The sequence below is a fragment of the Melospiza melodia genome, chromosome 2 (assembly GCF_035770615.1).
Source record: "Melospiza melodia melodia isolate bMelMel2 chromosome 2, bMelMel2.pri, whole genome shotgun sequence".
In the NCBI taxonomy this organism is placed as follows: Eukaryota; Metazoa; Chordata; class Aves; order Passeriformes; family Passerellidae; genus Melospiza; species Melospiza melodia.
The window spans coordinates 61,005,222-61,026,320 of NC_086195.1; the positions used below are offsets into that span (position 1 = coordinate 61,005,222).

Below are 21,099 nucleotides of genomic sequence, written 5' to 3' on the forward strand. Positions count from 1 at the left end.
GTGTGTCTTATCACACACTTTGCTCACCCTCAGCAGCCTAAACACCAAAACAATTGGAAAATCAGGGATCCTGGTATGGTTTGGATCTGGGTTTCTTCTAGACACATGAGCTCTTCTGGAGCTGTTGGAGTATAAGGCAGGAAAAGAGCCTTAAATGTCTCTGGGGGCACTGGCAGTGTGTTCAGCTTGGACTGTAGCTTTAGATATTGCTTCATGCACTGCTTAGTAGGACCCACAGCACAGAAAAGTGCAATGTTTCTAAGAGTAAACCTGTGCTTCACCAACACCAGCTGTTTTGGAGGCATTGCAGCAACAGCAGTCATTGTGTCTGCATGTGGCTGGACAGACTTCCTAGTGCATTCTCCAAAGCCCAAGCTGCTCCACGCCTGCACTCACAGCTCCATGGCCCACACAACTTGCTGTTTCTTGCTTTATAGCTGCTTTTGATGGTCTGTTTTGTTTGAATGTTTGCTGCCTTGCCAAACCCTGCAGTACCAACACACAGACCCATCTAGAAGAACATTTATTGCTGCCTTTCAAATCTGCCAGACTTTGGATCCCTTTCCTACTCATTGTTTGCACTGTTCCTGTTCTCAGATGGATGTTTTCCTTCCTCTTGATGCATCCATTTAGCTGTGATGGTACATGTGAATCATGGTGGCAGCCTCAGGCTGGAAACTGTGTCTCCCATTGCCCTCAGTGAAGGCAGACTTAGGTGTGTACTGATGACATGAAGTATGTTTGATTTAATTATATACCCAGATTTGCACTTGAAACCAAGTGTGAGGCCTGATTCTTGCATCTTCTCATAAGGTCCTTGATTTCCGTCACATCCTTAATGTATCTCAGTTTCTAAGAGTCCAGCCATTTGCAGAAATTATAATTTTAATGCTGTGTATGAACATGAATTGTAATAGACTGCATACTTAATTTTTGTCATAGAGCCAGGAATCTTCTTGCCACTGTATTTTTCTCTTCATGTTGTCAGAAAACATCTGTAGATGTTCTTCATTGTTTTCTGGCTTTATAGTCAAGGCCAGCAAAACTCTCAGCTTCATTAGTCTCACAGATGGCACAAAGGGGTTACTATCTAACTTTATCTTAGTGTTGAAGGGTTTTCACCTCCTTGAAGTATTTTGGTACAGAGCTGGATAAGACCTACAATAACCTCTTCATCCTCACATATGACAAGGATGTTCTGGCATTCCCCCATGATCCCATACAATAAACTGAATACCAGCATCTCACACAGCCTTTGTTAGGCTGTCTGCCACAGACCCAAGGTAAGCTCAGGGCACAGATGCCCAGATCTAGACTGAGCTGTGCCTCTGCCTTACCCTGCCTCACTGGCTGGTTTTCCAGACCTGTGTTGTAACCAGCTTTGCCCTAGCTCTGACCACATCTCCTGCAGCTTCTGATTGAGCTCTCTGACCTCTTCATCTTGTCCAGGCCAGGCAGTGGACTGCCATTGCTCTGCCCTGCTCCAGAACTAAGAGACCGTGTGGGTGAAGGTGCTGTTCTGACTATGCTGAGGTCACGCCCAGCTTCCTGCCTGCCCTCCTTAGCAGAGCAGCCCTTCTCATGCTGCTCCTGGACGGGTATTGGTGCTGTCAGGCACATCCTGTTTGGTCAACTCCATAGCAATAAAAAGCAGCCAGCTTTCCAGGAGAATGGAAGGAGCCAACTTACCAGGAGAAACGGCCCAACGTTGTTGTGTCAGATCTAGAGAGACAAATAAGTCATCATGTCTATAACCTTCAGGGAGATGTTGGCACCCAGGTAACACTGCTTTAGCACACTACACACATCAATACTGAAATTCTGCATGCTGTTCTGGGTCTGCTTGACTCTTCTAAAGCATATTGCTTTCTTTGAATCTTTCCTGAGATCAGGATATTTAGCTGTTTCCGGGGCATAATAGGTTGCCATTTCTTGTACAGAATAATGCATTTTCTACTATGAATTGCATTTACCTTCCACTGGCCAATGCATAATCAGCACATGGATATAATTCTCCCAGCTCATTTTCCTGCTTATCATTTTTCTTAGTATTGCATGGCAGCTGGGTCAGCAGTCCGGCAGAAATCACATTGGTCATTGATCTCAGAGCAGAGTTACTACAATGGTAGCTGAATGGCAGCCTTCAGAGATGTGCCTCGCATATGTGAATCTCCCTGTCTCTGCTGTCACACTACAGAAATGCTTTGCACTGGAAGTCTGTGTCATGTACCTTAACATCCATTATACAGCTTTCCTTCTGCAGAAGAGCTCTCAATGGGAAGTGAAATGGTGCTGTCTCTCCATCATCCTCCACACCTGCTCATGACCTGTATGTCATCCACCTTATCTCTTGAATTGTTTCTGTGGGATGTGTCCTGGATTATGGTTTATTATTTGGCTTTCCTGCTTAATGAAAACTGTTAGCTCTGAAAAATACACGTTCTTCTGTATCAGCCATGGTTTTGATGCTGCTTTTTGTTCAGTTCAGGACCCCATGCTACGCTTTCTCTGAATTGTCTCTGGGTTTGTGTCTTTGGGCAAGCTGGAGTTCTCCCAGTTCACAGGTAGGATCACTTGCAGGATCTTCAGTGAGGCTCACTGAGTTTTGTTGTTGATGTTTCTTCCTCTGCCTATGTTTATTCTGCGTGGTATGTTTGTACAAGCATAATACATTGTAACTTCCCTAAAAGCAGCCCTCTCAGTTCTTATTGCACTGGGGCTACTGTACTCACCAAATATATTGCAGGCTTCCCTATATCATGGGGGTATGGGTGTGTTACTCTTGTAAACTTGTACTCTTGTTGTATCTCACTCACTACTTAACCTTTTTCTAGAGTGAGATGTGAAAGGGATAGCTTTGACTTCTGTGTTCATGTGCCCCATAACCAATGATGAAAAAAAATCAAAGCAGGAACACTTCGTTGCAGGCTAGGGCACATAATTTTGAAACTTGAAGCAGACTACCCCTGCACCATTTCTGCAGGATGCTTTCCTTCCATGTAGTCTCACTCTTGCTGTAGATCTCAGAGGATTGCAGGCAGTCATCCTCTTCTATATTGCCACATGCTCACTGGGTAAGAACCAGAAAGGTTCCAGCTACAAAAGAGAAGAAGTCTCCTTAGGGATGAGACATCTTTTTACAAATAGCATTAAAATACATGTGCAAACTGACTTAGCAGTTCCTCCAATATTTCCTTCCCACTTCAACACAGACTGCTACATCAGAAAAGATGTCTTTTGCTGGATCCTCAAAATCACTCCAAATGCTGCCCAAGGAACTGTGAGCCCTCAGCCCCAAACAACAGATGGATAGGTTTCAAAGGCTGGAGTCTCCACTTTGTCTAGCAGCTATTTTATTAGTGCCAAACAGATGTGTGTGCAAATGCCTCCTGCTGGAAGCAACGCCTTTGATCCCTGATATCTAAACTACTCACTGGTGGAAGGAGTCAACAACCCAGGTTTAATAATGAGTTATTGTTACCCATTTCTTTCTTATTCCCTGGATCCTCTCCAAGATGAACTGATGGCTTTGGTAGATCACTTGATAGAGAGAAATAAGACATTGGCAGCTTCTACAAAATATCTCAGGCTACAGAAACTGAAATCTTCAACCTCTGCCCTTCCACACTCAATGAAGAATGATGCAACACACTACTGTAAAAGGATCTGAAGATGATCTTGCTTATTAACAGACATAGAAATGTACCCTAAACCCTATTGATTTCTGACTTTTATCTGACCATAAATGCTGCCTCTCTTGCCCAGCCCTGGGAAACACCTTGAGGAGCAGTATGATTGACCTTCCCTGCTTATCCACCTGACACAGTGCACTTGCATGAACTTACAGAAGATTCTCTGCACGTGACACCACTTCTAGGCCAGAAAGAAATGTCTGTTTTGTATTGTGTGACTCCAGAGTGGCAATTCAGACTTGGGAACTCCTACCTCTGTCTTGCTTTGACAAGCAATATTACAGGGTGAGCGATCCAAAGAGCTTGCTGAGTCTCACACACAGGTCAGTGCCTTTGTTTAAACATTCAACACACTTCTTCCAACTGCCTGGCAAAAGGAATGTGTTTGGAGGTGTAAATGATTTTGACAATTCAAGTGTTGTGTGTTAATACACTGATCAAAACGCTGAGAATTTTCGGGTCAGGGCACATCTGTTCATCTCTGCGATCTTGTTAAGAGGTAAACCCTTCTAGCCTGGGAGACACCGAGGAAGCATTGCAGGGTTTCTCTGTCTGGCGGGGTTCCTTTCCAGTATTAACTAGTGCTGGATCTTCACCACAGAAAGATTCCTGTCAGGGCCTTAAGCACTAAACAGAGACCTCAGCAGATGAGTGTTAAACCAAATGGGACTGAAAAGGCCAGAAGCGCCTCCACGCCGTTTCCCAGCCTCAGCACTGATGAATGGCGAAAGTCGACAGCCATTCATCAACATGGCTAAATGAATGCAAGGAGTTTAGACAATGCTAAAAGAAGGAGCAGAGTCATGGGGCCAATCTGCAGAGATATTCTTGCTCATGTGAGCTCTGGGTCAGTTCCCTGCCTGTGCTGCCGATTCATTAGATAAATCTGGGCACTTCTGAGGCTAACGGGAGGTTTCCTGTTGTCTGACAGGAGTTTGGCTTTAAACTGTCATTGCCTTCCCTGCTTAGGAAATATGGATACTTCTGCTCACTAGGGAAGCTCCCTTTCGGCTTGCACCATCTAGGATGTAACAAAAAGCTAAATCTCCCCGCCTGGGTGCAATACAGCTTGTCTATCAAGAAATATCCCTGAGAATAAACACTTCTGTTGAGTTGCTGCACTTCATTCCTAACAAAGCAGAACAATTTGCATTACAACTCAGTTGTTTTAGAAGACAATGGGTGAAATCTGGAGCTTGACACTTGGCTTTCACTCAGTCTGTCTTCTGTGGGACTATCGCCAGCTAAAGAAGGGACGGGAGACAGTGTAAGATGCAGCAGCACCAACAGTGCATTTGTACAGTGCTGTTTGTCCAAAGGCTTCAGAGTGAGTATATTTATAAACCAAGATAAAGCTCAAAGATCAGTTGAAATCTTTGCATTGACCTTAAGTGGCTTTTGGATCAGTGACAAAATAAGGAAATATGCGGGTTCTGGAAAATCCTAGCATGTAGGCAAGAAGAATACTCTGGTTCCTCTTGAAGGGTAAGAGGAGGAATGGAGGCACAGAGGTGAAATGGCTTGTCTGCTGCTGCTTGGATAATCTGAGACTGACACTAGATAAATGCATAGATCTTTTAAGTACTGAGCATGGCGTGAGGATGTTTAGTTGATGAGAAAAGGGATAAACTTCAAAATGAAAATTCAAATTGCTTCAATAAACTTTCCAATCTAAAAAAATCCCAAAGTCTCATGTGGATTTGATATAGCATGAATTAAGGAAAAACTTCTTTTAATTTAAAAAGCTCCTCTTGACTATTCTCTCTTCCATTTCTGCCTTTGCCCTCCTTTGCTGTCTTTGTAGCTGTTACATTTTATTTACAGATAACTGGAAATGGAACATAAATAATCCTAACTGGAACTCTACAGAAATCAGCAATTTATGAGTGTATTTAAAAAAATCTTGCTTAGAGGCATTAATGATGGATGGATGGATGGATGGATGGATGGATGGATGGATGGATGGATGGATGGATGGATGGATGGATGGATGGATGGACAGAATGGGTGGCAAAAGCTACGTTCTGACTTGTGGGGTGAAAATATCTTAGATTATCTAGGTCTGACCCCAGATTTTCCTGGTATAGAGAAAAACTAAATCCCCAGACCTAAAATCTAGGAACTGACTTGCTCAAGTGTTTTATAGAAGATAGACCTGCCTCTGATCACAGCACTCAATTGATTCAATTGACAAGTCTTTATTGACTTTCAAATAACTGAAAATATAGATCTTTGTTTCAGTTATGGAGTGTGATTCCTTCTTTTGGTGTTAGAAATATAACTTAACTGATCATATATAATGTAACTGGTAATGTAATTTAAGTGGGCGTGATGGGCCAGAAAATGACAGAGGAGAACACAGAACTCTGGTCAGATAACTAAAGTTACAGCACGTTTTGAGGAAGGGGGTGTTGTATTTACTTCAAGTGTTGCCTTACCTTTCCTGGGAGGTGATTCATCCATGCTGGCTGATTGTTAGTTTTCCTGTCCTTCCCATGGGCAGATCTGTGGTTCTCACCTCTTGACTATTTGCTTGTAGGTTTAGCAGTGCATCTCTGCCAAAAAAACCCCTTCTGAATTTCCATTTTCGCTTTTTCGCTTTCAGTCTACATAGACATAGATGTAACTTTTCTCACTTAGCTTCTTTCTGTTGATTTCTTTATTAGCAAGTATTAAACTATAGAGAAGTTTGTATTGAAGTCCATATGGCACATATGATAAAGTTGTTTCAAGTGGCACTGTGGACTAATCACTTTCCAACTGTTCTCCACTCACGAAGAGCAAAATCAGCTCTGCCTGTATTCTTAGCAAATCTCTCCTTGCTTTTATTGGCAATGCTTCTGTTTTGGCAGCAACCTGTCAAGTTTAGAGCTGGCAACCACAGTTTTTTCGCATTCTCAGATGGAACGTAGGCAACATGTTTTCTATGAAAACACCCTTCCTTCTCTTCATTAGTGCTTCCAACATTATTGTTCTCATTACAGAAAGCAAACATTGGTAGCTTTCCCTCTCTCAACACTGTAACTTGAATGGAACAGGGCTGAACTGACATGAAGTTTTTGACTGAGAAAAAAATGTTCAGTGAAGAAACAACAATCAAAGTCCTGCTTAGCAAGGCCAGAATGGCTGAGTCTGGTATGCAAGTGCATATCAAGTCTAAGAGTTGTAAGCTGGCTTTGAATGAACTGCCAGGTCCGCACTGTGCCATGCAGAGAAACTCAATTCAGAGTACTGGAAATGTTATGGTGTGTTAGCTTCACTGCACCATGTTCCATTCATGTCCCATGCATCTCTTTCAGCTCCACAAACTGATCCTTAGAAACATATTTCACAGGAAGCAAAGCAAGTCAAGTCCAAGAAGTCGGGTTTCTTTTTCCATTTGGTATAAAAAATGGCACACATCTGAAGCATCAACAGGATCAGGGTACTCTTTGACTGAGAAATGAGCTGGTCCCTACAATCTTTGTTTAAAACCCATCTGCCTCCCTGTGCATCTCACAAATTATTTAAAATCAAATCCCTACAGGGACTTTATTTTATCCTCCCAGATATCTGTTGTCCTAATGTGTCTATCCTGTGAGTTTTCTAACTTTGGTCTCCTCCTTGCAGGAAGGTTGCCAGCCCAGTCTTTGCAAAAAGACCAGGGATAGTGGCAGTCCACTTCACAACTGGCAAAAGATCTGAAAAAAGATCTCATAACGTCTTCCAGCACTGTTGCTGACTCTCTGTGCATCTCACAGAGCTGACAAAAATCAGCTTTGCTTATGGTGTCCATTTCCCTAAGACTCCTAAAACTGACTTTTGAATTCTTGCTCCACTCTAGCCCCTAGGAGATTTGGTAATTTAGGGTGGAATTCAGTTCCCCATACTCACACGTGAGCATTTGAAAAATAAACTGGGAGGCAGTGAGGAAGTTTATCTCTGCTGTGAAGCTCGGAGCCCTTTCTCTTGCCCACCCTGGGGTTAGGATGCATATCCCAGGCTCACTGAAGAGTAACGCAGCTGTTCACACTTGTGCTTCCTTTATCCCTCCAAATGGAGCCTTTGCCCCCTCGACACAATGCACTTCAGTGACTGCAATCATTAAAGGCGTTGGAAATAGGGTTTGAGACTTATGCAAACTCCTGCCTCAGGTGTCATGACCAACGAACCGATCAAAAATGCCAGCTCCTCTTAGAATGCCATCCCTGAATTCATACCCCACGGCAGATCTGTCACACAGTAGCCAAACATGTTAATACAGCTGAAGCCTTTAGGTACACTTGTACCCTCAAAACTCAGTGGAGTTGCTGTCATTCTCCAACTGTTCAGTGGCCTAGATGAAATTAGTTAGAAGTCTAAATGCAGCAGCTAATAAAGACACTGTATTTCCACCTCAGAAAGAGCACCACCTCCCTTTGCTACCAGATGTCCTCCTTGGCAGTTTGAGTCAATGAGGAGCTAAGTGATGGAGAATGAACCCAGTCTCCAAGAGGAGGCCTCAGGCCCTGAATGCCAGCAGTGGAAACTGAAGAAGGGAAGTTCTCCAGCTCCCTGCTGGGGCTTGGAGTTGATGTCAGTTCCTACTGATGCTGTTTGTCACCAAAATCTAATACAGTTGCTTGTGTGAACTGTCCCCTGCTCAGGAAACTTCTTTCCTTGGCTCCACACAGGTCTCCTGGAGATCAGTCTGAGGGTGAGCAATCCTCAGAGCAAATCTGCAGAGCAATCCCATCAAGAATTGCAGGGTCTGAGGCCAACTGACAAGTACAGCTTGTGGATAACCAGATTTTGGGGAGAAGAAATGCATGCTTGATACTACCAGAAAGAATTAGACTGGGAGACCAGACTCAGCTGGATGGATTGTTCTCACAGTCCAGAGCTCCCACAGAAGGAGGAAACTGAGCAGGAACATTGTTTGCAACCTCTTCTAGAAGTGTGTAGATACGAAGGCTCTGCGTAGCTTGAATTCAGCACGCACCACTTTTGACAGCAAAAATGCTCTCCTTCACTTTTACTTATATAAAGTGCTTTTACTTCATTTATATCAACTGTCCTAACTGAGATTGCTCCAAACGGCCAGCTCTGGACTGAAAGAAGCACTTTGGGACCTGGTTACAGAAAATCACACATCTGAGAACCTTTTATGCACTTTTCCCCTGCGCTTCCAGCTGAGGAGCTTTCCCAGGTTATCCTTCCTCAGTGCACTGTCCCAAAACAATAGCAGATGTAACAAAGTAGACAATCTCAGAGAGCTGGGGCTGTTCAGCCTGGAGAGGAAAACACTTTGGGGAGACCTTAAAGCAGCTCTAGTACCTGATGAAGGGGGCCTAAAAGAGAGCTGGAGAGGGACTTTTCACAAGGGCATGTAGTGAAAACCAAGGGAGGACAGCTTTAGACTGAAAGAAAGGAGATTTAGATTGGATATTAGGAAGAAATTCTTTACTCTCAGGATGGTGAGGCACAGGAACAGCTTGCCCAGAGAAGCTGGGGATGCCACATCCCTGGAAGTTTTCAAGGCCAGGTTGGGTGAAGCTCTGAGCACCCTGGTCTAGTGGAAGACCATGGTGAGGGGGTTTGGAACTAGGTGATCTCTAAGGTCCTTTTCAACCCAAACCATTCTGTGATTCTGTGAAAGTTTACAGAACTATAAGTGGCATGGAAGATGCAAAATCTCCTCCAATTTCACCAAATGAAGAACAAGGCATTGGCAGGTGGCGGGTGTCAGGATAACAACAGGAGGTCCTCTTTCAAAGAACATGCAGTGACATGGTGGAAATCCTTGCTACAAGACACAGTGAACAAAAGAGTGGGCAGGACTTCAAAAGGGACTGGACAATGGAAGAGAACCTATCCAGACCTGCTAGGCATGAAGGCATCAGCTGTGGCTGAACCAGCCACGCATTGCAAGAAGACTGGGAAAGGGGCCTGGGAAATGTTGTGGTAAACTTTCCACCTTGCCCATAGTCTTCCCTTGGTATCTGCAACTTCTCAGTGGGAGAGACAGGACTGATCTTTGTTGAGACACTCTACACTTACTTCTATATGAGGTGCATACTAATGACACTGGCAAGGGTCAATGGGATTAGTTGGATCTTAGAAGGAGCTCATTTCCAAGTCAGACAGCCCACTCTGGCCAACATAGGCTTTTCCTGTGGCCATAAGACACTTATAGGAACTGAAGTGGCCTTTGACTCTGGATTGAGGAAGACATCCAAACCCACCCCCATAGAGCTGTGTAACAACTTTTACTGAAATACACCCAGAACAGCAACATGATGTTTTGGAGAGGCATTCACATTTCCAGCAGACCTACAGAGTACAGAAACTGTCCTGGAATGAATGCAGCAGAGTCACCATGTTTGTTCAGGAAATCACCCATAATTTTACATGATAGAAATACTAGTGGAAATAAGATCTCCCTTTCCTTTATCATACAAATCCAGAAAGACCAGAAATGTGGTTGCCTCTTGCTGAATGTATTTTGAATTCCTCTAGAACATGTTGATTCAGAAGATCATGTATTTTTAATGTGGAGAAATCCTTCTCTATTTGGAGGACAAGAGTGACTCTCAGATTTTAGCATCATTCAGATTTTCTAAAAAGTCTTTGAGTTTGCTGCATAAGACTTGGATTCTACCATTTCAGTTTTCTAAAAGGATTTCTCCCATTCAGCCTACACTAACTCAAGATAAAATTGCTTCTGCGCAGTAGCCCAGAAACTTAAAAACGTATAAAACTGCCACATGCATTTACCTTCAGGAATTCAGCTATGTGATTTAGAGTTGGGAAGGGTCTCATTCTGCCCTTCTCTTAGGTTTTGCCAACATAGACAAATTTTGCAGCCACTCTGTACCTGTTATGGCGATTTAAAACACTCCAGCAGTCTGGAAAACATGACCACCATGGCCAAGAGACGATATACTGGTAAGACTGGTACTTATCATTGCCATGTTGTGGAAGTCAACCCTTTGCAGAGCAGCTGCTGCTCTCACCTCTGGTAGAAAAATGTTCTTTGGCTTTTGTTGTACATCACAGCTCTGTGCTGGAATAGCGTGATGTAGTGATGGGCACAGTGACTAATAGTCATAGCAATTAAGAACTAGATCTTTACAAGTCTGAATGGCAAATTTGCATATCTTTTGCCAGAAATATCCGACGAGACCGCTTTCATATTCTGTCAACGATTAATCCAGGCAACAGCATCCAAGCCCAGATTTCAGCCGTGCCTTATTTAAATAGCACATTTAAGCAGCAAGATGTGCAAGTTGCTGTCATGCCCTATGCTCCAGGAGACGCGCCAAGAGGGCTGATGCTCGAGTGCCGCCCAGCCCGAGCGGCTCGCAGGGCCCCAATTGGAGCGCGCAGAGCCCCGCGCAGCGCTCCGCGCCCCTCCGCGCCCCCGCCCGGCGCGCAGCGCTCGCCCGCCCCCTGCCGGCCCCCGCCGGCGCCGCAGCCGCTCTTTGTTCGCGGCGCGCAGGAACCGCCGCCAGCTGGTCACTTATTGATGGGTTTTGTCCCGAACTGAAAAGAGATTTAGGCATCTTCCTCGGCTCCTGCCTTCTGTTGGGTGGAAGGGTTCCGCCCTCCCGTTTGTTCCACCCGCGTCGGGCCAGAGTTGGGGGCTGGGAGGGAGCCTCTGACCACAGAGGGGCTCGCTTTTGCCTCCTTCCCACCCTGCTCTTTTACCTTAAGTGCCAATTGCTGAGGGTGCCGAGCAGAAACATGAGAAACGTGGCACCAGGGTAGGTTTAGATTGGATATTAGGAAAAATTTATTTGCTGGAAGAGTGGTCAGGCATTGCAACTGGCTGCGCAGGGACCTGGAAATGCTCAAAACCATCCAGAAGTGGCACTTTGGGGACATGGCCTTGTGGTAAAGATGGCGGTGCCGGGGTAATGGTTGGAATCAATGATCTCAGAGGTCTTTTCCAACCTTAACAATTATATGATACTATGAAACTGTGCCCTGTGTGTCTTTTTTTAACCCACAAATGAACTGCGATGTCAGAACATAAGGATGACTTGAAACCTCCTTTTTCCTTGGGTAGCAAGGGAAGCACCTGGGATTATCTTCTTCCACTGCCTAGATGCATAAATTTCAAAAGACTTCTTTGCTGCAAAACCCAGACTGTGTTACTGTACCTTCCTGGTATTATTGAATGAGGGTCTTCTCTTGCCAACATCTTTTGTAGATGCTCTACAAGATCACTTTGAGAACTACAGTTCTTTGGAGAAACAAAGTCCACAAGACCTTTGTGATTTTGGAACTCTCCCAAGGTGCAAATCTGTTTGCTGGGGAAATGTCCTATAACTACCTATAAAAAACCTCTTTGTGGAATTCTGTTTATTCACATAATGAGTATCCTGCACCTCCCATGTCTAGAGCTAGATATACAGAATCCCATCATCCATGCATGCTTCCCCTGTTGTGTGCAGAAGCCTAAGGTACATCTACATGTTTCCTTAGATCATACTTTGGATAGCCCTGAGCTAGTGCCAGGCAGAGCCTGCAGTCCATATAACACAGTCTGTGCCTGCCCATCAGGTCCAACAAGCAAGTCCTCATCAGACTTCCCATGGTGCTGCCACAGTGCTCCTAGGTCTCCAAACTTCTGATAATTTTGACTATGAGCTTCTACCTTATACTCAGCAACACTTGCCTGGTGTCTGGCTGACTTTACGCCTTCCTTTTTGAGGGGTGCTCCTAAATTATCACACTTCTCTGGTAAGAGCAGGACAGGAACAAAAGCCTTATTTTTTCAGTTTGGAGGTGCTGTTGAAAGTGAATTACTCCTTTGATAACCTGCAGCAGAGATGATTAAGAAATTTAATGGGGGGGTCAAACATACTGAGCAGAATACCAGTACTGCACTACATGGCACACCTGGGATAGAAATAGCTGCTGAAATCCATGAGGTTATCCTTAATTTTTGCATTTTGAGGGAATTGTGAAAAAGCTATCACTTGCCGAATGCCCTCTCTGCCTCCAAATCCAGAGTGCTGTTGCCTCTGCCAGACAAACCACCTGTAAGTGCTTCTGCTTACTTCTCTGGGATCTTCATCAGTCTCCAGAGCGAGGCATGGTCCAAACAAGTCTTTTGCATGCTGGTGATATGGCAGAGAATGAATGGTGTAAATGTCAAGATTATGAGCAGTACTGCAGCCAAATGATGACTGCTTGGAAAGAAAAGAACCTACAGAGAACACATGGGTTCTCTCAAAGGCAGTGTGGCTCAACTGTTCAACAGAGACATTTAGAGGTACAAGCATTCACCTTTATGTTCAACATTGCCATCTCTGTCCCACTCAGTGATGGGAGGCCACAGAGGCCAATCCTGCTTCTTAAGACTACCCTGTTTTGTTTTTTTTTTTTAATGTCTAAGATTTTACTATGTTTAAGCACAGAGGTGGGCTTCATAAACTCCTCTGCTCAACCTGAAACCCCTCTCAAACCTGAAACCCCCTTTTGTGATGAAAGCAGAGCTCCCAGCCCAGGATGGACACTGGGCAATGTCTAAGTGATGGGAAACTGAGCAGGGTTGAGAGTTACAGCAGCTTCTGGCCAAGAAGGTGTTGGTCACAGATGTGCACTTTGAGGCATGACCAGGGGAGACATCCTGAGAGCAACTATCCCCTGCCAGAGATACATGATATGTGAACAAGCTCCGATTTCTCAGGAACCTGAACTGGATCTGTTTTGCAACAGACAACTGTCCGTCTAGGAAGGGACAGGGAATCAGCTTTTAACATCATTCGCAGTTCAGACAGAAATTCAGTATCCCCAAGCCTCATCTAAAATTGAAAAGTGCCTCCAAAGGAATTGTTTGTTGCTTTGTTTGCAAAAAGTGCAAACAACACATCAGAGAAGCAAAAATGCCTTGGTGGATTGTTTGGCTGCACACTTAGTCAGGGTATATTGTAATGAGCCATATGCTAGCTTTGCATAGTATTATGGGGTAAGCCAGCTGCAACGAGCAGCTGATTAGTCTGGTTGGAAAAAATCTTCATTTTCTGTAACAGGGGGCCAGCAAAGGCAAGCATTCTGGCAGATACTGTCAACCCTCTGACTGCTCCTGTCATTGTGCTGTGGACCAGATGAAGTTAAGAGATCAAGAGAACCTCTGCTTTATTTTCATCCTAAAGGAGGGACCCCTTCTTAGCCCTGGACTTGTTTAATAGTAACAGGTTTTGTGAACCACAACCCTTTTATATTCCACCTCTCTTCCCATTCTCACTGCCATTCTCACAGCTGCAGTCAGACCTCAGGTCTTTTGCCATTCAATGCTCAGCATTCAGCACAGCTGATGTGGTGGAAACCTCCTGTGAGGTGGGGGTGGAGGCCATGAGGAGATGGGAACCTGATGAAGTGCAAGACTGCACAATTGGCAGCAGGACTGCAAATGTCCTTTCTGGCCCAAACGCTGTCTCTTGCTGTGGCCCAAAGCTAATGCCTACATAGGAGTATCACAAGAGAAGGCAAATATTTCCTTCAGATATCTGCTTTGAACAATTTGGCTCCTGGGGACTTTTCAGAGCCAGAGGTGTTTCCTTTTTTAGATAAACCTCAGAGGAATTTTGTACTGTTTAGTACTTGTTGATCCTTCACTTGAACCCGCTTATCTTCTGTCATCTACAGCAGCCTGGCTACAGAGTCTCATATCTAACTCACACTATCCACTCATGGATGACCTGAAACTTCCTCCATCAGGAACAGAACTTCTTCAGATCTCACTGAAGAAGTCTTCAGATCTCACTGTGCCAACTGCTGAATCAACAATTTGTGTGGACACCTTTGAATGGGGGTAAGCAATCCCCAGCCAGAAGGTGGGAACATCAGAAGTTCTTTTAAGGTCTTTTTTAAAACTACTGTTGATTGTGTTTCCAAAGAAAAATGACTGGCCATTATCAGAATCTACTACAAATGAATATAGCAAATCTGGAAACAACATCAGTGAACCAGAATGAGTTTTTAGCTCTAAAACACGGATTTTACTTTTTTATTATTATTATTTTAAATTTTTGTTTGTTTGTTTGTTTCCCAGAGAGAAGCATAGCTTAGGGTTATCCCTTTGCATTTACATATATCTAGTACTTTGAATGCTCTGGGTCATCATTACATACAGACAGAAAAGAGCAGAATATATCAGGAACTATTATTTCAGAAAGGCTGAAAAAGAAGCCATGCAGCTGTCTCAGTTTTGGGTTGCCCAGATGAATTTGATGTGTAAGTCTCTAATGGAACAAACCCATGAAGCAGTAGTAACAGAGAAAGGGTTGGGAGCGATGTGGAAAAACCTAGAGGGCACCACATTTATGGCTGAGTAAGAAGCCTGATTTGCTCTCATTAAAATAAAAATTCCCCACAGACAGGAGTATTAAGAGTAGTCTTATTTGACATAGTTATTAATGAGGAGGAGGAGGTAGCAAATTGTACATTAATGAACTTCACAGACAGTAATTCTCTGGGAAGATCTGAGGGCTCCAGCAAGGGCAGATCATTGGCTAAGTGGAGTGCAGTACTGTTGTTGACTGAAACCTCTAAATATTGCATCCAATCATCTCCAAGACCACTGGCTTCATGGGACACTCGCCTTTCATTGCCAGTGAGTTTTTCTTAACTTGTCCCCATTGGCTCTTGTCCTGTTGGAAGGCAGCACTGAGAAGAGCCTCGGCTCCTCCTCTCCATTCCTTTCCATCAGGTTCTCTACACACATTGTGAAGTTCTTCCCTGAGCCTTTTTAGCTTTAGGCTAGACAGTACCATCTCTTGGCCTTGCCTTTCATGACAGATGCTCCAGTCCCTTAATCCCCTTCATGGCTCTCTGCTGGACTCAGTTTGGGAAGCAGCAGCACCAGAGGAGACAGCTCCCTGACAGCTGTTTTCCCCAGGCACAGGGCATTGCTGCACAGTGTTGACACCTGTAAGGCCAGTGCTGTAACTTCACTATGGTCAGGCCTGGAAGCTGAATCAGAGGTGTTATCTCAGCAGAGGCGTGGCAGGAGCAGAGCAGAGGCATCATCTGGAAGGCAGCACCCCATGGAGGGGAATGCAGAAAGCTGATTGTTCTTAACTGCTGCCCCTATAGCAGGCAGAGCCTGGAGCTTGGGTGCCTGTAAGCAAGCAGGGAGCATAGGGAGGAAAACCCCCCGGCAGGATTGCTGGAGGTCCCAAGTGAGACAAAGATGAGAAGTGCCTGGGGAATGCTGTAAGCAAGCAGGGAGCATAGGGAGGAAAACCCCCAGGCAGGATTGCTGGAGGTCCCAAGTGCGACAGAGATGAGAAGTGCCGGGGAATGCAGGGTGCACTCGGGGGGCAGTACAGTCCTGACACGTACCACATTCTTCCCCAGGGTCTGTTCACCTTGGCTCAAGAGCCAGGGAGGAGCTGGGTGTTGATGGTAAAGCTCCCTGTTACTGGACAAGCTGGAATAAAGCTGTGGCTGCCACAAAGTGTGGCTGAACTGGCAAGAATGGGAAGGATGCAGCGGAGATGAGTGCAGAACTCCCAAACACAAGGACATGTCCTCCACATCTTAGCTGAGCAATAAAATGAGACAAGTGCAGTTGGGTGAACAGCAAAAAGGTCCTGACATTTCAGAAATCCTTTGCTGTTTTGCCTTTAATCAATCTGTACTAAGCCTCAAATATGAAAAGAAGTGCTTAGGGCAAAGGTGAATTTCATTTTAAGAGTAAATTGCTTTGATGATTGTCGATTTGCCAAGATTTTTTCAGCACAGAAATGGTATTATTTCCCAGGCTTCTGGCATGGTCCTAAAGGTCATAGCTCATGACAACTCTCTTCCTTTCTATTGTTCATACAATAAAAGCTACAAGCATAAAGATGTTGCTGCTGCTTCTCGGTACCGCTACGTTAAAAAAGTCTCAACAATATAACTTGTTTCGTGTTCCTGGAGCTATATTGTAAAGGTGTAATGAAAATGGACCATGAAAAGATCATTGTCATTTTGCAAGATGCCTATTTCACTTGTATTTATCTCCCTTCCCTTCTCTATGCAGTAGAGTTCATGCTCCTTCCCAAACTAGTCCCATGTCTAAGTGAGAACTTCTACCCCATGTAGGCTCTCATTTTTTTTTTTTTCCATAAAATACACTACAACTACAGTTTTGTGGAAACTGGTGTAACGGAGAGAGGCACGTCCTTACCAGGCATTAAATCAAGAACAGCAAGATTTGTGTGGGTGCTGAACTGACCTCTAGTGGCACCTACACAATAGCCTTATGGCAGAATGTCAGATTCGGGTGGTTTTTTTTTTCCCCAACTATCGGCAGGTAGGCTATGAAGCATCATTACAGAGTATTCCACAGCTGAGGTGTGTCAGCATTTTGGGGTCCGATGTGAACTGACAGAAGCTAACTGTGTGGGTACAGCTTCCCACGGTAAGCGCACACTCGGACTCCACTGTGCCTTCCTGGATGACCCTGGACGGCGGGAGCGCAGCTGCTACGCGGACAATGCCATAAAACCGGGAACACCTCGCCAGCACGGACCCAGTGCAGCCTTCTCGCCCAGCGTGCTGCCCTGGTCTAAGCCAGGGTGCAGAGGCAACACCTCTGTGCCCTTTCCCCTTGCCGAGAGCTGTGCCCAGGTGTGACGGCAGGAGGCACATCCCCCAGTGCCGAGCTCACTGTGAGGGCCCGGCCCGAGGCGCTGCCGCCGCCCGCCGCCCCTCACGCCCCATCCCAAACCGCTGCATCCCGGCCCGCGCGCCTGCGCTGCGGCCGCGCGCGTTTCCGCTTCCCCGCCGGGCGCCCGGGAAGGAGGGAGGCGGCCGCATCCCGGCTGCTCTCCCCGGAGCCTGCGCATGAGCGCCGCATCGCGCCTCCCGCCCTTCCCTCCTTTCCCTCCTCCTCCTCCCTCTCCTTCTGCTCCAGCTCCGCGAGGGCCCGGCCGCCGCTCCGCGCCCCGCCCCGCCCCGGGAATGCGCTGCTCGGCGGCCGCTCGAAGGAGCTGCGCGGCGGGCGGGGAGCGGGATGGAGGTGGAGGAGGCGTTCCCGCTGGTGGGGCAGATGGGCCCTTACCAGGTGTACCTGTGCGTCCTGCTGGCCGTGCTCCTCCAGGTGAGAGGCCGCCCTTCCCGCCCGCTCCCGTCTCCTGTCCCGAGGGGGAAGCAGTGCCGGGAGGGGGAGGCTCTGGCTGCGGTGGACAGCTGTTCCCAAAGTGTTGGCTGGATGTCCCTGCGGGGAGTGCTGTCCGCTGCGACGGCTGGTGTGGGAGGGCTTCTGCTGGGGGCTGCTGTGGCACTAACACGTCCTCCCCTCTGGGTCTGTCCTGCAGCAGCTGCTGCGCTCCTGGGACACAGGTGAGCTCTGCCCAAAGGCAGCGCGCAGTTGGGCAGAGTGAATTTGGGGCAGGCAGCTGATGCTCTCTGCGCCGCATTTCCTGGGCGGGTACACCTCAGGAGCTGGTCAGGTGAAGGGCTGGCTGAGGTTAAACGGAGGTTTCCGTGACCTGGACTGGAAGACGTGGAGTTCTGTAAGAGGCTCTGCTGGGAATCCTGCGCAACCTGGAGTTTATGGGCTAGGCTGGGAATTTCTAGGTTGCATGTGGCTTGATTGTCACTGATAAAGTGACAGGTGGTCACTGATACCTCTGTATGCAGAAGCTCTCGTGTAACCAGCTGACAGGTGATGATTGCTTATGGTGCTTTGATTTGACCTGACTTAACTCTTAGAGTACAGGGGCAGTGTCTCTCCATTAGGTATTGGATGAGGCCCTGCATTTTGGGTAGTCAGGTTTGCGAGATACAAAGCTGGAACTCTCTTGAGTTTCGTGATAGAAGTGGAGTCCAAAATAACAGTAGAGTGCTAGAGGAGAGAACACTCTTCTAGTGCTCTAGAAGAGACAGGCTCTCTGGAGACAGAGTTTCAGAGCCTGCATGTACAACTGATGTGCTCTGCAGCCATGTTTGTCACCCTTCAATTTCGTTTCATCTTTGTGCATTTTCCTGTGAGGACAGGAAAGGAAGACAAGAATAATACATGAACTGTCACAGTCAGGCGTAGGACTGAAGTATGGTTTGAATCTGAGAGAAGTCTGGTTTACCCCATGTTAGCTTCACAAACTTCGTTGTCATGAATTCAGCTAGGCTGATATGTGCTGGGTTACTTCCACTGTGGCAATTTAATAGTTGCAGGAAGGAAGAGGGGAATGTAAGTGTCCTCCCTCCTCTGCTGACCCATTTTGTACTAATCAAGAACTGCAGTCATGAGCTGTGAGACTGAAGAGGTCTTTTCGTGGCAACCCTTACTTCCCCTAGACTGACCAAAATATTAAGATGCTTTATGAGATGACCAAAGAAGATGAAGATGCCCAGTCCTGTTGGATGGGAGCTCTATACTGGGTTGCAAAGTTTTGATGATAAACAGCAAAAGCTTTGTAGGTTTCTATTTCCTTGTTCTTTCTTTTCGTTCTTTTCATTCTTTTCGTTCTTTCTTTTCTTTCTTTTCTTTCTTATTTATATGATTTAGCTGATAAATTCTTGAATTTAGACATTGCTTATTCTGCTGGCCAGCTGGCTAGTAAATGTATATGTTCACTGAAGATTAAGAATTAAGGAGGCAGTAGTTACTTCTTTTTCCAGTGCTGGTCACATTCTGGAATGAACTGCAAACCATGTGCTCTGTCAATTTCCAGAATTTTTAGTATGGGTCATCTGTTCCATAACGTTTGTGTTCGTTTGTTTTGTTTTTAATGGATTAACTTGCATTTCTCATGGGACAAGTAAACAGAAAAGTCTTTGCAAATCCTGGAACTAATTCAGAATAAATAAAGAAGGATAGCAGGTTTGCAGGTCTGCTTTTTTTCTTCTCATGTTATCTTTAATTCTTGAACTGTACCAATTGAGTATCATCCTCCAACTCGTAGGCTTTCTTTACTTCAGATCATGCAGGCATAGGAGTCTGTAAGGAGTTTAGATGTGAAGCTTGTTGTCTTTCAGTTCATTGGTAGATTTGGATTTATTCATCTGGTTCCTGCTTGGGTGGTTGATTGCTCTTTGTGTTCCTTTATTGGTGCCAAGTTACATAATGTGTCGCTGGGAGGTGTGGGAGCAAGGCTGAAGGCAGGTTCCACGAGTGGTGTTAATCTTTTGTCTGGTTTATCATCAGCCTTTGGAGGATGGACCCAAAGGTAAGTGATGTATCTTGTGTGTGTGATGTAGAATGTAGATCTAGGAAATCATGGGCTCGTGTAGTGGATTAGATGCAGCATGTGGCAGCAGAATGAGAATTCTTGGTAGTCTATCACTGGCTGTGCCATGATTATTCCATTTTGTTGCTAGTTTCCCTGTCCCCTTCCATGTGCTCCCGCAGCTGGCCTATATCTTTATGTTGGCCTGTTGGTATAAAAAATATTTCTACATTCTTAAAGGTAAGAACACCCAATGTGTGAAAATATTTGTCTGCTGTGTCAAGTCCCTTCATCTTTGTAGCCAATATCCAGACCTTAGACTTTGTGCTTTCCCTTCCCAGTAAGATTCCCGGCAGGTGCACTTGCTTTTGTTGTAGGCTTTTATGCTTTTTCATCTTTGCATGTTATTAATCTCTTTGAGTTTCATACTTTATAAGTACTTTCCTTCATTTTAGTTGGTTTTTTAAATATAAATTTCTACAGTAAGCTACTTGCACCAGCTAGCCTTAGTGATACACCAGTGTATCTGGTCTCTGAATTCTAATTACGGACATAGTTTAGTTCACATACCTTCTTTGTGTCAAGCTCTACCAAACACTTCTGTCTGTAGGGGTGAGACTTTCCACATGAGTCAATTTTAGGTGAGCTTGAGTGAACGGATACTTGATATGTGGAATGAGCTTACTGACATTCTGGCAAAAACCTCCACGTTGCTTCTAATTAGAAAAATGTTTTTCTGTGTTATCAGTGTAAAACTAGACAAAGTGTGAGTCTTTTGGGCTCCTTCTTTCATCCTCCCTGATTTCTATTATCCTCTGCTACCTGCTGCTGTTACTCATTAACCTGCTGAGCTGTTATTATATCAAGGTATGTCTGGCTTATTCGCTATCAAGTTAATAGGAATTTGGAAGATTTTTAGGTGTATTCTATAGCAATAGTTGCTGACTTTATAATGGACTGACAACAGAGAAATGTTTTTCCAAATAACATGGAGTTACAGAAACACAAGACTTACCTGAAGAATGTGAAGAATGACTAATGATGTGAAATTAAGGCTGGATTAGTCTTGCATTGCTCGTATATTTTTAAGAAAGTCAGGAAGAAACAAAGGGAGCTGATAACTCTTAAAATACTTAGGACTTTATTTTGAGCTTAAAGTAAGTACTCAATGCCTGTTGATTACCGGAAAGGTTGTCACAACGTTTTGAAGAAATTATACTGAAGTATTATTAAAGAATAGTCTTTTGGTGTTTAGTGTGTGTAGCAATGTGAGCAAA

General features: G+C 45.2%; 1 protein-coding gene and 1 long non-coding RNA gene across 2 annotated transcripts in view; one reads left to right on the forward strand and one right to left on the reverse strand.

Annotated features, from left to right (window-relative positions):
* Positions 1-442: 442 nt before the first annotated feature.
* On the reverse strand, positions 443-18,011 carry LOC134414174 (uncharacterized). Its single transcript, XR_010026685.1, has 3 exons — positions 17,722-18,011; positions 6,131-6,247; positions 443-3,096 (listed from the first exon to the last, which is right to left on the reverse strand). It is a non-coding gene; the product is annotated as an uncharacterized LOC134414174 (long non-coding RNA).
* The window catches only part of SLC22A15 (solute carrier family 22 member 15), a 41,126-nt gene continuing 37,648 nt past the window's right edge, over positions 17,622-21,099 (forward strand). Inside the window, exon 1 of the mRNA XM_063148378.1 lies at positions 17,622-17,751. Coding sequence (XP_063004448.1) covers positions 17,665-17,751 — 87 coding nt within the window. The 5' untranslated portion in view covers positions 17,622-17,664. The remainder of the gene's footprint in view (positions 17,752-21,099) is intronic.